This window comes from Gigantopelta aegis, chromosome 15, assembly GCF_016097555.1.
Source record: "Gigantopelta aegis isolate Gae_Host chromosome 15, Gae_host_genome, whole genome shotgun sequence".
NCBI lineage: Eukaryota > Metazoa > Mollusca > Gastropoda > Neomphalida > Peltospiridae > Gigantopelta > Gigantopelta aegis.
Window position 1 is genome coordinate 43,619,974 of NC_054713.1, and position 17,310 is coordinate 43,637,283.

General features: G+C 37.6%; 1 protein-coding gene across 2 annotated transcripts; it reads left to right on the forward strand.

Moving 5' to 3' along the window:
- Positions 1-942: 942 nt before the first annotated feature.
- LOC121390554 (lipoma-preferred partner homolog) lies at positions 943-17,078 on the forward strand. Of its 2 annotated transcripts, XM_041522396.1 has the most exons (10): positions 943-1,089; positions 3,286-3,426; positions 4,769-5,311; positions 5,784-5,885; positions 6,585-6,652; positions 7,976-8,018; positions 8,949-8,953; positions 9,829-9,959; positions 10,899-11,019; positions 11,457-17,078. In XM_041522396.1, exons 2-10 carry the CDS (start codon positions 3,297-3,299, stop codon positions 11,586-11,588), a joined length of 1,275 nt encoding a protein of 424 aa, XP_041378330.1. In that variant the 5' UTR covers positions 943-1,089; positions 3,286-3,296; the 3' UTR covers positions 11,589-17,078. The 2 variants fall into 2 exon arrangements, with proteins under 2 accessions (XP_041378330.1, XP_041378329.1); XM_041522395.1 differs by lacking the exon at positions 8,949-8,953 and having other exon boundaries at positions 7,976-8,023.
- The last annotated feature ends 232 nt before the right edge of the window (positions 17,079-17,310 follow it).

Here is a 17,310-nt window from a genome sequence, read left to right on the forward strand (position 1 = left end):
AGAGAGCTAGACGGACATTTGGACATAAATACGCTCTCGGTACTCGGGCTAGCGCGAGTGTTATGTAGCCCGAGTACTCTGACTGTAAGAGAGCTAGACGGACATTTGGACATAAATACGCTCTCGGTACTCGGGCTAGCGCGAGTGTTATGTAGCCCGAGTACTCTGACTGTAAGAGAGCTAGACGGACATTTGGACATAAATACGCTCTCGGTACTCGGGCTAGCGCGAGTGTTATGTAGCCCGAGTACTCTGACTGTAAGAGAGCTAGACGGACATTTGGAAATAAACACGCTCTCAGTACTCGGGCTAGCTTCCTCCCTCTGCTCCAAGCGAAATGTTACTCTTCTTGTTTCCTCGGTGTATTTTTAGGATTATGACCCGACCCGACTTATGTAACAAGATACGGACGTAGTAAGAGCCACACTTACTACATCCCTCCGGACTACCCACTCCCACCCACCCACCATCACCCATTGTATGCCAGTCCCATCCCTGCACGATTCTCTCCACACGCGCCTGTAACAATACGAAGATGGGTGGCTTTGAATGATTGATTGGTTTTCTGATTGATTGGGTGGTTGTTGATCCGCGACTTTCGCAGTCGATTGATTGATTGATTGATTGATTGATTGATGGCTGGATGGCTGGATCGATTGAATAGTTGATTGTTTAAGGAATTGATTGGTTGAATGTTGAATGAATTCTAAGAAATATCAGTGATCGATTGATCGATTGATTGATTGATTGATATCACGGATGACGATGTAACACAAAGCTAACTGATCTATTCCAGATCAAACTTTTTTTTTTTTACAAAGGGCGCATAACTCCATGATTAGACATGTTCGATCCTACTGGTACCCATAATGAAATGCGCAAACACACGTCTAGACAATCCTTTGCGGAAACTTATGACTAGTGGACAGTCGGAGGCTTGTGAAGACAGGCGGAAATTACGTCACGGAAGGCAACTTGATTTCCTTTTATGGGTGACAGTTCTGTGGATTTCTTACACAAACGTACAGAAGTAAAGTTAGACGAATATTAATAACCTCATATGAAATAATAGTTCGTAAATGAAGGCAGGTAAGGTACCAGATATTTTTGATACATGGTTTTATTTTTAAAAACTTTAAAATGATTATCTGTGTGTGCACAGTGAACTGGTTACATTTAATGTCATTTAATTTCGTGACAATTTGGCAAGATGCTTGTTGTAGCAGGGTAGTAAATCAAAGTACACTGTCCACCATAATTACATGGACAAATTTTCACCTGTTACCCATTAACCTATTATATTGATAAATTTATAAAGAGCTAACCTCGCCTTAACAAAACAAAACAAAAAACCAGACCCTAAATTCTAACCCTAAACCTGACTAACCCTAATCATAATGCTTGTAACGGTAGGATATTTTACCCAAATATATGCAATTTTCTGCTATTTGTCATTTTGCTTGTATATAGGAATACTCTTCAAGAGGGATGGAAAGAAAGAAAGAAATGTTTTATTTAACGACACACTCAACACATTTTATTTACGGTTATATGATGTCAGACAGATTTTGAGAGGAAACCTGCTGTCGCCACTACATGGGCTACTCTTTCCGATTAGCAGCAAGGGATCTTTTATTTCCGCTTCCCACAGGCAGAATAGCACAAACCATGGCCTTTGTTGAACCAATTATGGATCACTGGTGGGTGCAAGTGGTTTACACCTACCCATTGAGCCTCGCGGAGCACTCACTCAGGGTTTGGAGTCGGTATCTGGATTAAAAATCCCATGCCTCAACTGGGATCCGAACCCAGTACCTACCAGCCTGTAGACTGATGGCCTAACCACTGAGGCCGGTCTCAAGACGGATGGATCAATATGACATAATCTAACAACGTCATGGCATGTGCTAAGGTATAACATACTCATCATGATGTCAGATTAATTGCGTCACATACTTAGGAGGCTTCCACCCCTCTTGAAGAGTATTCCACAAAAAAAAGAAGCAAAATGGCAGATGGTGGAAAATTTCATGTGTTTTGTCCTTTGAGATCTTAACAAAGTCAATATATGTGATATCCTTTACGTCTAATTTGTGGAATCCATGTCAGTATAATATTTTTTTAATGATTTATGTTTGATCAAAAAGTGGAGAAAATTTTATGATAATTAAAAGTAGGAGAGTAATTTATTGTAGTTAAACAATTTGGTTCAGATAATAGATGAAGATTTGGATGATTATGATCGCTTTCTCAGCCAGAAATACATGTAACTCTGTAGCTAAATTACGGAATTGTCTGGTTTGACGTCTATAATTATGTACATGTATGTAAACTGCCCTCTAGCACTGAACCGACAAAAATTCACATTGGCTATTGGGTGTCAGAAAAGGTAAGTATATGCAAATATTATTTACATTATGAATCAAATTTATATAGTCATGTTAAACTACAGTATACCATAAACTAGAGTTAAAGTTTGATTTGTTTAACAACATCACTAGAGCACATTGATTACTTAATCACTGGCTATTAGAGCACATTGATTACTTAATCACTGGCTATTGGATATCAAACATTTGGTAATTTGTAAGCTAGAGAGAGACAGAACAAGATATTGTGAATGAGAGAATGAGACAGAGAGAGAGCAGGGCTCGAACTCAAACATTTGGTAATTTGTAAGCTAGAGAGAGACAGAACAAGATATTGTGAATGAGAGAGCAGGGCTCGAACTTAAAAATTTGTCTCCCACGGCAACTTAAAACAAAATTGCCGTGGGTAAAACGGCCCACCGATGGCAATTTAAAGTGTGCCCATGGCAGTTTGAAAAAAGAGAGACTTTTGAAGCAAACAGATGACTGAAAGGTTATTTTGCTGTATGTAGACAATAGACATATTCTAAATATACTAATGTTATATACCGTTGGCAGATAACGTACACCAGATGTAAACATTTTGCCATCATTGAGGAGCTTTTCCTGATGTTCATGACCTATGGCAATTTATATCTCAGCAACAGCAGTTGCCGTTGGTGCTATCATTAAGTTAGAACTCTGGAGAGAGACAGAGACACACACACACAGACACACACACACAGACACACACACACAGACACAGACAGACAGACTTTTTTTTCAGACGGAGTGAACATGGTGTACATATGAAGAAAGATGAAGAGAAAGGGAGAGACTTACAAATATAAAACTCTTTTTTTTTTAGATTGAGTAAACATGGTGTAACCAGGAATAAATAAAGAGAAACAATACTTAAGAAAACTTTTTTTTTCAGACTGAGTGAACATGTCATATCAAGGCATAGAGAGAGATTTTTCACAGCTGCATATGCAGGATCGAGGAGGAAACAAAATGCCCCCAGCACTGGCTCCGAAACCAAAGCCCTACAATCCAGCTCCCGCACCATATCAGCCTGGTTTGTAGTAAACTTCTAGAGAACTTTGCAATTTAACGTGGACATTATTCTGAGTTTATATATATATATGTGTGTAGCCAAGCTGTATTATGGCCAATATTGCCTTTTTCAATTGATAAATTTGCAATTACTTTTTCTTACCTAAGATACGAAAATTCAATAACTTGTCTAATCATTCAAATATAATTAAAATAAATATTAAAAAACATAAAGGGAATATTGTCTTAATTTAATTTTATTACTTAGATCTATGTAAGACCTATGTAGTCCCTAAAATAAAATACCTCAGTGCAAGGATTGAAATTCATTTTGTGGAGTGGGACACAATCCTTGAATCTCAAATTTTAATCTTCGAGCACAAGCTAAAAACTCAGGCATTTCTAGAATAATCACTGATATTAATTATGTAAATTCTATTGAACTTTGTATTTATATATATAATATACTTTAAGATGGAAACAAAAACTACCTGTGAACCTGATTATCCTGGTCACCCTTGATATACTCTGGTCTTTTGTGTCCTTTCCAGTGTCCCACAACTGGTACACCAAATGCTGTCTTATGTACTATTTTGCAGTTTTCGAAATAATCACTTGTCCGTGTGTCTCGATAAGTGATAATCTATTTGGACAAGCAAAATGTGCCTTGGTGGTTGTCCAGTGGACAAAAAAACACTTTTCAGTGTAGTTTCATTTTGAACAATCAAAAACATCTTCCTGGTACTTGAATAAAACAGATCAGTTTATGCGGACAAGTGAAAATATTGTTGGACAGATACTATGAAATAGATTTCTAGATTTATTTGTCCGGTGAACTGATACAAAATTCTGCTTATTTCTACCACTGGTTTGTCTATGGGGAAAGTGCATATAATTATATATAACAGGTCTCCTGCTACATTATCGATAGTCCAAGTACTAGATGGACATTTGGGACAGTTATAGTTGCTCTCTTAGCCAGAAATAACTGCAGTGAAAATTCAGAATTGCTGCTTACCACTGCGTAGGAAAAAATTGCTGCTCTGACCCGGCATTACCCCTTTTAATAATGTTCTGGTTAAATACGTCGGTGCAGATGGGTTTTCTTCCTGAATGTTCCTTAATTCATTGTTGGCAAATGGCAACATTCAGCTATACAATATAATATACAGTAATATACAATACAATATATATATATATATTGTTTGTATAAAGTCTTTCCCCCATTCTTTTGTGTGGTATATGGTGAGACTCCCCCAAAATGTCATGTAATGAAGATTAAATTTGCATTTAACATGGTCAGTGTACAAGATGTATTTCTTGGCTGAACTGTTATCTCTATCATAACAATTGTTGTTTTCCAGGTGGTTCTAGCTACAGACCAATTTATCATGAAGTGGATGACTTCCCACCACCACCACCACAATCGGACGACCATTCATACCCCCCACCCCCACCCCCCGAACATGTTCGAGGTTACATGTACCACGACGCTCCTGAAGAATTCCCTCCGCCACCCCCCATTTCCTCCCAGGGTTACGAAATCCGAGAGGCTCACTTCGCCGGGCCGGGCTCGCGGTCTGGTAATTACGCCAACCAGCCGTATCACGACCCGCCCGTATCATACAAACAGGATTACGGCCCCTCTTCGTATCCCGTGGCAACTTCGCAGAGTAATTACATGAACATCAGCGTTGTCAAGGGAGACCGGCGAGATTACCCACAGGCCGAGTACAAGTCGCAGATGTTGGAGCGTGCCGTTCCCGGGCCGCAGGTTCCCATCGGTCTGGGGTCGGACTCGGGGTCAAAGGGCAGCCCGGGGTCGGGTGGGAAGGAGGCCGAGGTGGACGATCTCACCAGACTTCTCATGCAGAGTATGGAGTCGTCGGGAGATCCAGACTTCTTCGGTAAGTTGGTGGCGATTACTCAGAATTGTTTACAACTCCAGGTGTGTGTGTGTTGTAATAATGGTATGGTTCAAGACTGAACATTTACTAGAAGGAGCTAGAATCAGTGTTAGCTAGAAGTGTTGTTTGTAATTATAAATATTTGCCTTTTTAAAAACAGAAAAATACAATTCTTATATAATTTTCAGGTTTACTAATATTCAGTTACAAACAGGCAAACTTTGGCATCTCAGTCAATTGAGGGGTGGGGGAGTGTAGCCCAATGGTGAAGTGCTCGCCTGATGCGTGGTTGGTGTAGGATCGATCCTCATCGGTGGTCCTATTGGCTAATTTTCATTCTAGTCGGTGATCCAGAATTTGTTTTTCATGGTGTGTGTTCTAAGTGTTAATTTCTCTACATATGGTAGTATGTGTTGATATGCTTACAGGTATATGTTGATTTCTCTACAGGTGTGTGTTGATATGTTTACAGGTATGTGTTCGAAGTGTGGCAAGACCGTGTGTGGAGAGAGTAATGGCTGCAAGGCGATGGACCAGGTCTTCCACATCAACTGTTTCACCTGTGTGGGATGCAGTAAGTACAGCTCTTAAAGGCACGGACCCCACTTTGTAGACAGTGTAAATTATATTCAGCCAGTTATGTGGGATGCAGTATGTACAGCTCTTAAAGTCATGGGCTCCACTTTGTAGACAGTGTAAATTATATTCAGCCAGTTATGTGGGATGCAGTATGTACAGCTCTTAAAGTCATGGGCTCCACTTTGTAAACAGTGTAAAATTATATTCAGCCAGTTATGTGGGATGCAGTATGTACAGCTCTTAAAGTCATGGGCTCCACTTTGTAGACAGTGTAAAATATATTCAGCCAGTTATGTGGGATGCAGTAAGTATAGCTGTTAAAGGCACGGGCCCCACTTTGTAGACAGTGTAAAATATATTCAAGCAGTTATGTGGGTTGCAAAGTACATATCTTAAAGGCACGGACCCCACTTTGTAAACAGTGTAAAATTATATTCAGCCAGTTATGTGGGATGCAGTATGTACAGCTCTTAAAGTCATGGGCCCCACTTTGTAGACAGTGTAAAATATATTCAGCCAGTTATGTGGAATGCAGTAAGTACATCTCTTAAAGGCACAGACTCCACTTTCTAGACAGTGTAAAATATATTCAGCCAGTTTTACCAATAAAGTGACTGTCTTGAGTTTACTTCCATTTTATCCAAAAATTTAGAATTGGACGGTTTAAAATGATTTTACTTATGTAATTTTTCAGATACACAGCTACAGGGAAAGACGTTTTTCCAGCTGGAAAACAAGCCGTACTGTGAACCATGTTACATGGTGAGTAATGCCCCTTTAATTGAATTGATGGGGGATTGTCACGATCAACCCTCTACATTTTGACCGATTTGGTTGCATATGTACTATCTTTATAAAAATAGAAAGTAGGCGCCATCTGGCTCCTAAATGAAAAGATTAATGTAAAGGGTTGGTCATGATACAATACATATATTGCAATATTTGGGTCGCCATACAATTTATGTTTTACAATACTTTACTTTTCATATATAATAACTGGTCAAAATACACTTGGTTTGGTTTTCAGTAAATTTCGTAAAAGAACGTTCGTTTTTATTGTTCATAATAGCAGAGTTGATGGGAGTTATAGATATAGACACTTTTAACCTTCTGACTACAGCAGGCTAGATATCTCGCCTGATGTCACGCAAGCCAAATACACTGTAAACTGAATGCATGTGACTGGAAATAGCTTTGATCGAGACTTAAATGACTGCTTTACTTTTGTTTTTCTGTGAGAAATACCTTGTTTTTGGCAAGTATTTTCACTTGACAACAATGGCAGAACGTTGTGATCATTTTATGAAATCACTAAGACAGCTAATTTAATAATAAATTTGACGGTTTAGTCAAGAAAAATGAGGAAATATTGGGGTATCAATCACAGTTTGTTTCCAAGAAAAGTTTGGGTAAGTAGAGCACAGTTATTGGGAATAATGTCCATAAATATACAGGACACCAGCCACAAATGCGTGTAAGTAATTTTAAACATCATTAACTACTCCGAAATTTCATAAAAATTAGAAAGAAAAAACCACGGAAATAATCCTTTCCCTTTCATATATGAACATTATTCTATTTATTTATAAAATTTTAAAGTGAAAATATGTGAACAAAAGCTGAAAATTGGGCCCATTTGGGCTATTTCTTATTCTATCCGGTTCACCACAACTGGTATATTAAAGCCGTGGTATGTCCTATCCTGTGTGTGGGATGGTTCTTGTACAAGATCCTTTGCTAATGCAAAAATGTAACGGGTTTTCTCTCTTAAGAAAATTACCAAATGTTTGACATTCAAGAGCCGATGATTAAGAAATCAATGTGCTCTAGTGGTGTTGTTAAACAAAATAAACTTTAACGTCTCATAATTACCTGGAGTCCTGTTGACTCTTTGTTTTGAAATTTTGAGAGTTGGTCTCCTGCAAATAAGGTATACTCTCAAACACTGTCATCAGTGAAGCGTTATTGCTTTCTTTTCAAACCTGTTGATTGCGAAATATTCTCCGGTGATTCTGTTTTAAAATAGTTTTCAGGTATGTTGTATAAAGCAGTGAGTACAAAGTCGTATGTTATTTCATTTTTCAGAATACACTGGAGAAATGTTCCATCTGTTCCAAGCCAATCACAGATCGGGTAGGTCTGATTTACTCAAGTGCACATTACGTTTACTGTAAACCATCTACTAATTGCAACATGCACATGCTTCAAGCACATCACAGATCAGGTATGTTTGAGTAATGTTTGATTTACTCAAATACACATTGCGTTTACTGTAGACCATCTACTTACTGCATCATGCACGTTTCTAGCACATCACAGATCAGCTATGTTTGAATAATGTTTGATTTACTCAAATACACATTACGTTTACTGTAAACCATCTACTTATTGCATCATGCACATGTTTCTAGCACATCACAGATCGGGTATGTCTGATTTATTCAAATACACATTACGTTTACTGTAAACCATCTACTTATTGCATCATGCATGTTTCTAGCACATCACAGATCGCGTGTGTCTGATTTACTCAAGTACACATTACGTTTACCTGTAAACCATCTACTTATTGCATCATGCACATGTTTCTAGCACATCACAGATCGGGTATGTCTGATTTACTCAAGTACACATTACGTTTACCTGTAAACCATCTACTTATTGCATCATGCACATGTTTCTAGCACATCACAGATCGGGTATGTCTGATTTATTCAAATACACATTACGTTTACTGTAAACCATCTACTTATTGCATCATGCACATGTTTCTAGCACATCACAGATCGGGTATGTCTGATTTATTCAAATACACATTATGTTTACTGTAAACCATCTACTTACTGCATCATGCACATGCTTCTAGCACATCACAGATCGGGTATGTCTGATTTACTCAAGTACACATTACGTTTACTGTAAACCATCTACTTATTGCATCATGCACATGTTTCTAGCACATCACAGATCGGGTATGTCTGATTTACTCAAGTACACATTATTTTTACTGTAAACCATCTACTTACTGCATCATGCACATGCTTCAAGCCAATCACAGATCGGGTATGTCTGATTTACTCGTGCACATTATGTTTACTGTAAACCATTTACTTACTGCATCATGCACATGCTTCAAGCACATCACAGATCAGGTATGTTTGATTTACTCAAGTACACATTACGTTTACCTGTAAACCATCTACTAATTGCATCATGCACATGTTTCATATATTTATTTATTTAACTGATTTTTTTTCATAATATTACAGTAATTATACAATGGATTTTTTCAGAAAAACATCCAACATTAACAAATATATTCTGTCATTTAATTTTAAGCTTCTAACTCAAAATTCGCATCCTGCATTCCTTTCTTCTAATGAAACTAGTGGTTTCCCTAAAAATGTGGCACGGCATAGTAGACTAAACACTTGGGGTATTTTCACTAATTTCAGGGCACTTTTCTTTTTCCATTAAAAGACTTTAAAAATTTTTGAAATAAATATAATTAATGTGCCTGCTTTAATAAATGAATGGCAAAATATATAACAAGCATATTTTATTAATTAGTAATATATTTTTGAGTGTTTTATAAAGGCAATTTTAGAGTTAATTATTGAAAAATGCATGTTTAATCTCAGTGCAGCATGGTGCTGATTAAGGCAAGATGGTGCTAGACTATTGAGGTAGGATGCCGCACCATGCTAAAACGAGCTAGAGAAAACATTAATTATACAACTCATCTCTGAGTGTTTCATAAAGTCAAATTTAGATTTAATTATTGAAAAAGGCATACAAGTTTGATCTCAGGACACTGATTAAGGTAAGATGGTGATAGACTATTAAGGTGTGATGCCGCACCATGCTAAAACGAGCTAGGGAAAACAGTAGAAAAAGATTTGTGAATTTTTTTAATAACTGGACAATCTTTGTGACAGCTCCTGCGGGCCACTGGCAAACCGTACCACCCGGACTGCTTCGTGTGTGTCGTCTGTGGGAAAAGTCTCGACGGAGTCCCCTTCACTGTAGATGCAACCAATCAGATCCACTGTATCGAAGACTTCCATAAGTAGGTGGAGACAACTCTGTCATCGTCTTTACTGTCTTTAACACCAGCTCATAGGGTGCTGCCTGAAACCTTAGTGGTATATGGGCATGTTAAAAAATACTCACTCATGGAGTGTGGAAAGTGTTAGTGGTTGTCATTTTTCATTTCGTTTATTTATGGTTATTTTCATTGGGATGGTTACTTAAGGTTCAAGCACGCAGTCCAGGGCACACACCTCAGCTATCTGAAATGTTTGTCCAAAGTTAAAAGTTTGTTTTGTTTAACAACACCACTAGAGCACATTGATTTATTAATCATCAGCTATTGGATGTCAAACATTTGGTAATTTTGACATACAGTCTTAGAGAAGAAACCCACTACATTTTTTCTATTAGTATCAATGGATCGTTTATATGCACCATCCCACAGACAGGATAGTACATACCGCGGCCTTTGTTACCAGTCGTGGTGCACTGGCTAGAATAAGAAATGAAATGTCTGTCCAGGATAGTCGGTTAGTGGTTAATGAGAGAGAAGTTGATGTAGTGGACTTACACCTACCTATTGATTTGTATTTGTATTTCATTCCCTTTCTGTGTGTGTGTGTGTCTCTCTCACTCTCTGTGTGTCTGTCCGTCTCTCTCTCTCTCTCTTTTTTTCCATCTCACTCCATCTCTGTCTCTCTCACTCCATCTCTGTCTCTCTCACTCTGTCTTTCTGGCTCTCTCTTTTTTCCCTCTCACTTCGTCTCTCTCACTCCGTCTTTCTGTCTGTCTCTCTCTGTTGGATCTCTCTCTCTCTCTCTCTCTCTCTCTCTCTCTCTCTCTCTCTCTCTCTCTCATATCTCTCTCTCTCTCTCTCTCTCTCTCTCTCTCTCTCTCTCTCTCTCTCTTTTTTTCTTTCTTTCTATCTCTCTCTGTTTCTCTCTCTCTCACTTCTCACTTCATTTGATGATTACAGAAAGTTTGCTCCGCGGTGCTGTGTGTGTCAACATCCCATAATGCCCGACCGTGGCCAGGAGGAGACAGTGAGGATCGTTGCCATGGATAAAAGTTTCCATGTCGATTGTTACCGCTGTGAGGTACGTGGGAGTGTGTGTTTACTACATTTACAACATCAGGTGAATCTGGTGGTTGAATGTTTTCTTTTCTTTTATTTCTTCATCCATGGGTCTATGAATAGCACTTGTGGGTTGGATGTAGCTCAGTGGTAGCCGAGTGATAAAGGTTCAGCTAATAAGTGGTCGGTCTAGTATCGATCCCGTCAATGGGCTCATTGGACTGTAGTTTTCCTATGACTGATACATCATTCCTCAACAAATACCGATTAATATAAACTGGGTTGATATTTTTTATATTAAAAAACACTTTTGACGAATCTCTCTCTCTCTCTGTCTCTCTCTCTCTCTCTCTCTCTCTCTCTCTCTCTCTCTCTCTCTCTCTCTCTCTCTCTCTCTCTCTCTCTCGGTGCATAGCCTGCAGCAGTATTTTAATTTGTTTTATTTGTTTTTAAAATCAGGATTGCGGTCTTCAGTTGTCGTCCGAAGCAGAGGGGCGAGGCTGCTACCCACTGGATGACCACATCCTATGCAAGAACTGCAATGCCAAGAGAATACAGCACATGACAACCAAGATGGCCACCGAACTGTAGGCTGGGTTAATCATCGTACATAATACAGAACGGCATTATGGGCCGAATTTACAAAGCTTGTTTATGAGACCGATGTGTCAGTTTTTTTTCATTTGGTGACAAATAAAAATACAAGTAGACCCCATCTGGCTCCTAAATGAAAAAGTTAATCTAGAGGTCTGTTTTCTTACACATTTGCAATGCTTAAACATTTGCAAAAACATTTGCAATGCTTAAACATTTGCGTTTTAAGAAAAACTGGCTTCATAAATTCGGGCCAGTGTGTTTACACGGTCAAACACATTTACTGGGTGTTATAAAAACACACAATATAACACTGTAATCTGTAAAAAACCCAATGTATACTGGCAAACAAGATTTATGGAATTTTATGATAGGTTCTTAAAGGAACTGTCCTGATTTTGCTGCCATTGTAATACCTTTATAACAGAGCATTTTTTATAAATTTAATTACATATAAAAATACATTTTCTTATTTAGGGTGGGACATAGCCCAGTCGTAAAGTGCTCGCTGTATGTGTGTTCATTTTACGATCGATCGGGCCATTGGACTATTTCCCATTCCGGGCAGTGCATCACGACTGGTTTATCAAAGGTTGTGATATGTACTATTCTGTCTGTGGGATGGTGCATATAAAAGGTCCCTTGCTATTTACAGAAAATGAGGCCGGTTTTTTTATATGTCAGAATTACCAAATGTTTGACATCCAATAGCTAAATCGATGTGCTCTAGTGGTGTCGTTAAAAGATACAAACTTTAACTTTTAACTTTCTTATTTAGAATATCGGTGTTTGTATATACAAGGCATTTCTGATCGCCTCAATGTTTCTAGAAGCCGAGACTCTTATTTTACCTTCCATTAATTTGTTACATACAAAAATAATATATTTTAGGAAGTAAAATAAAGTTTGAACTGCTACAAACATTAGGATGATCAGAAGTGCACTAAAGATGCAGACGCTGTTCTAAATAAGAAAATATATTTAAAGTGTAAAGTGTATATTATGTGAATCAGCGAAGCTTTTCACACATAAGTTTGCGGATTACCTTTTTTGGTTCATACCCCGATGAACATAAAAGAAATAACAGATAATCCTTATAATTAAATTTAAAACATACTTAATAATAACACTAAAAGTTCATATTTCTGTTTGATAATTTTTTTTTTTTGTTCTAAACAATAACTCTCAATGAGACAAACTATCAATATAAAATGATTTCATCAAATATGATGTTCTTTGACGACGTAATTTTTACGTTCATTGAGAAATGAACAAACTCCTGTTGGTACCTGTTTTACCAATGGGATGACGTTATGTTCTAATGAATGTGACGGAAATTTAATTATTTTTGGTTGTTAAAAGGGCTCTGCAGGGTCCTAACTTGGGATTTTCAAGTGGTACGCAGACTTTTTCAGTGATGGAATAAAATGCTATTGACTGTTTCCCCCCCCCCCCCCCCCCCCCCCACACACGCACTTGTAATGTCAGGTAGTATGCAGCTGCGTACCAGTGTATATAGAGGCTAGGCCACTTTCTCTGTTAATAGGAAACATGTTACAGTAGCAGCAAACTCGGGATAGTCCCTTTCAAAATGCACGTCAGTAGTTAAATTACAAAAAAACATTCTCTTAAGTTATAAAAAAATCAGTTAATGTAAAATACATTTGGACAGTCGGTGTAATACTAGTCCCTGTTGCACAGAGTGGTCTTAGCTCTAAGATCACCATAAGTGTATAAAGTAGTTATACACTTAAGGCGATCTTAGTGCTAAGATCGCTTCGTGGCCTAATTCACTAAACTGTCGCAACTTTGCGATCTCGCAGTGCAATGCTAAAAGACTTGCAAAGATGCTTTGTTGTCTAGCAGAGCCTAAGAGACCTTTGCGATCTTAGCACTAAGATCATCTTAAGTGAATTAGGTAGTTATGCATTTAAGATGATCTTATCGCTAAGATCGCTTCTTGGAATGGGGCCCAGGTGTGTAACTTAAGATGAATTATTAACTCGACAAGTTCCGCAGATACAGTGGTGGATTGACAAAATCCATTTAGGGAGGGGACCCCAATGACGGGTGGCCAAAGGGCTGAGATGTTCCCAAACGGATTCCTCGGGTTCACCAACATAAAGAAATGAAGAAAAGAAAAAACTGGGAATTTAGGGTGGCCCCCACTTAGATCCACCACTGAGATATAATTGACGTCATTGAACAGCTGGTTGCCTACATGTAGTTAGAAATATGAACTGACTTGTAGTTACATAATATTTTAAAATATTATCCCCTAATGTGACATGCTAAAAATTAGCTTTTTGTTTAATGAGGAGATATAATTGTGGGAATGATATCATTATTATGTGCGAATTATATCATAATATGTGGTAATGATACCATTATTGTGTGAGAATGATAGCATTATTTATGTGGGAATGATAATATGTGGGAATGATATCATTATTGAGTGGGAACGATATCATTATTGTATGGGAATGATATCATTATTATGCACAAATGTAGGAATGATAACATTATTGTGTGGGAATGATAACATTATTATGTAGGAATGATATTATGTGGGAATGATATCATTATCATGTAGGAATGATATTATGTGGGAATGATATCATGTGGGATTGATATCATTATTATGTGAGAATGATATTATTGTGTGGGAATGATATCATTATTATTTGGGAATGATATCATTATTGTGAGGGAATGATATCATTATAATGTGGGAATGATATCATTATTGTGTGGGAATGATATTATTGTGTGGGAATGATATCATTATTATGTGGGAATGATATCATTATTGTGTGGGAATGATATCATTATTGTTTGGGAATGATATCATTATGTGGTGTGGGGGGCTGATCCCATCCCCCCACCCCCCCATCCACCCAATGCTGCCTATGGAACTGCATTTGGATAAGTAAGCTTAAAAGAACATATTTTTCAAATCTTAATATATGCATGTATATATAGCTCCAGTTAAGACTTTAGTAGCAAGGCTTGTTGATGTGATAGCAACATTTACATACTCAAATAGTTTTGCATTTATCTCAGAAATGTGCATGCATTTGTCATTATGTCAAAAAAACATATCATCCTGTGCTCATTATCAAAAGTTCTTAAAACATATCATCTTAAGGTAAACATGCTCATTGTCAAAAGTTCTAACAAATTGGTGTACAGATCAAAACAGTTGTGTAATCTCACAATGGATAATCAAAAGATGGCTGCTTAGAACAGGTGGCTGTTTAATACAGGTCCTACTTAATAAAGGTCAGTGTGTAAAATATCACATAATTTGTTAGCATATTAATAATATGTTCCTTTAAATCAGGTGGCTGCTAAATACAGATTATAATACAGTGAAACCTCTCAAAACCAGACCCTCTGTAAACTGGAATTCCCTCAAAGAGTCAAAACCAGACATTTTCCACGGTCCCTTTTTAAAAATATCTAAAAACTTAACCTTTCTAAACCGGATACCTCTTAAAACCGGACATTTCACTTGGTCCTGAGGGTGTCTGGTTTAAACGGGTTTCACTGTAGTAAGATTTAATGTTTAAGCTGAACATAATATTTGCTTTTCTTTTGATGTCCAGTATATAAACCAAAAACTTTCATTTTAACTTGCTTCATAGAATACGGTCAGTATGTTAAAATAAAATGCTGGGCATTAATGTCATGATAATTGGATGGAGGAATTAGTTCACTTGAAAAGAGAAAGAAGTATGATCACAGTGTTAGTATTTCTGCCATATATGGTGACGGATATACGAGTTTATGAAGTAAACACTTGTCATGTGACATCTTCTTTCACTGATTACTCAAATGGTACTGGTAGACTCTTCGTTGTCATGCAGTTTTCATTTGGTGCTCCCGCCATGTATGTCATTTCATTTATACTTATTTCCGTGCTTATATCCAATTAAGGTTCAAGCACACTGTCCTGGGCAAACACCTCGGCTGTCTGAACTGTCTGTCCAGGACAGATGATTAATGTTTAATTGTTTGTGAGAGAGAAGTCAGTCTGGTGGTGTTATGCTTACCCAATGAGTTGCTAAACTCACTCTGGGTGGGAGCCGTTATCGGGGTGTGAACCCAGTATCTGCCAGCCTTGAGTCTGATGGTTTAACCACCACCAAGGCCGGTTCAGCCATTTAACTAAACAAGGTTTTATATGGGAAGTATGCCTCGAATACAAGTCTGTCAAGACTTAAAAGAGTTGAAACCCGTTCTTCTACAGTCACGTGATATATCGCGCATCATTTGACCTACTGTTGGTGCTGTCTCGTAATCCCAGTGCAAACACATATAATGTAGTGCTATTTAATGTGGCAGGTTTATTTGTAAGTTGTCATAGTCTAATTAGCTTTGTATTTTCCTTATATATGATGTCCTTCGAAGTTTATAGGGTGTGTGTGTGTGTGTGTGAGGGGAGTGGGGGAACGGAGGTTGGGAGGGTGGTAAATATATAATTCATTTGCTGTTTATGCTATTGAGTATTCCAACCCTTTTCTCTAATTATCTGAACTGTTTGCATCTACAACATATCTGTGACTGAACTGTTCGTATCAACATTTCTATGACTATTAAATAATTTAAACTCTTTACATCTACACCATGTCTATGACTTTGAATGGTTTATACTATTGTTTATTCCAACCCTTTTCTACGACTATTTGAACTGTTTACATCTACAAAATTTCTATGACTGAAATGTTTACATCTCTTGTATGACACTTTGAACTGTTTATATTATATTTCGGACTCCGTCGTTATGCCCTTCACTTAACCAGTGGTTGTCTCCCTTTAGTAAGTTTCCTTCGTTACATTTATGTTTCATAATTAAGTGTTACTCAGTTTTGTATCTCAAGCAGAATACAGTAAGTGTTTTTGTCAGTCTTGTCGGTTGGTCTGTCGGTCGGTCGGTGGGTCGGTCGGTCGGTCTATCTATCTATCTGTTGGTCTGTCGGTCTGAATAGGGTACTTTCTGAATCAAAGTCACGGCCATTGTCTCAAGTCATACTTATCCTTTTTTTTTTTTTTTATAGAAGTATTTTTGCGCCATACTTGTTTTAGAGGGAGACAACTTTTAGATGGGAAAACACATTTTCAATCTTCCATATGATTTTTCACTTTTATTTCTAAATTATTACAGAAAGCTGTGGTGTGTTTTAGGTGATTTGAGCTGATGTGTGTGTATGAATTTTGTCTTTGTAAAGTGTACATCTTTTAGTGCCCTAGTTGTAAAATATGTAAGTTAGTCATGTCCTGTAAATGTATGCTGACCTTAGTCAGGTATGTATCTAAAGACAGTGACACACTGTATGAGTGCCTTGGGAATAGCTGATTGTGAAAGAATTTTTTTGTTTTGTTTAATGACACCACTAGAGCACATTGATTTATAAATCATCAGCTATTGGATGTCAAACATTTGGTAATTTTGACATAGTCGTAGAGAGGAAACCAGCTACCTTTTTCCATTACTAGCAAGACAGGATTGCACATACCATGGTGTTTGATATACCAGTTATGGTGCACTGGCTGGAACGAGAAATAACCCAATGGGCCACCGACGGGGATTGATCCTAGACCGACTGCACATCATGCGAATGCTTTACCATTGGGCTACATCCTGTCCCCTAGCCGATTATGACAATAACAACATTACTATTTTGTCAGTTGCTATGTAATTGGTTATTCTCATATG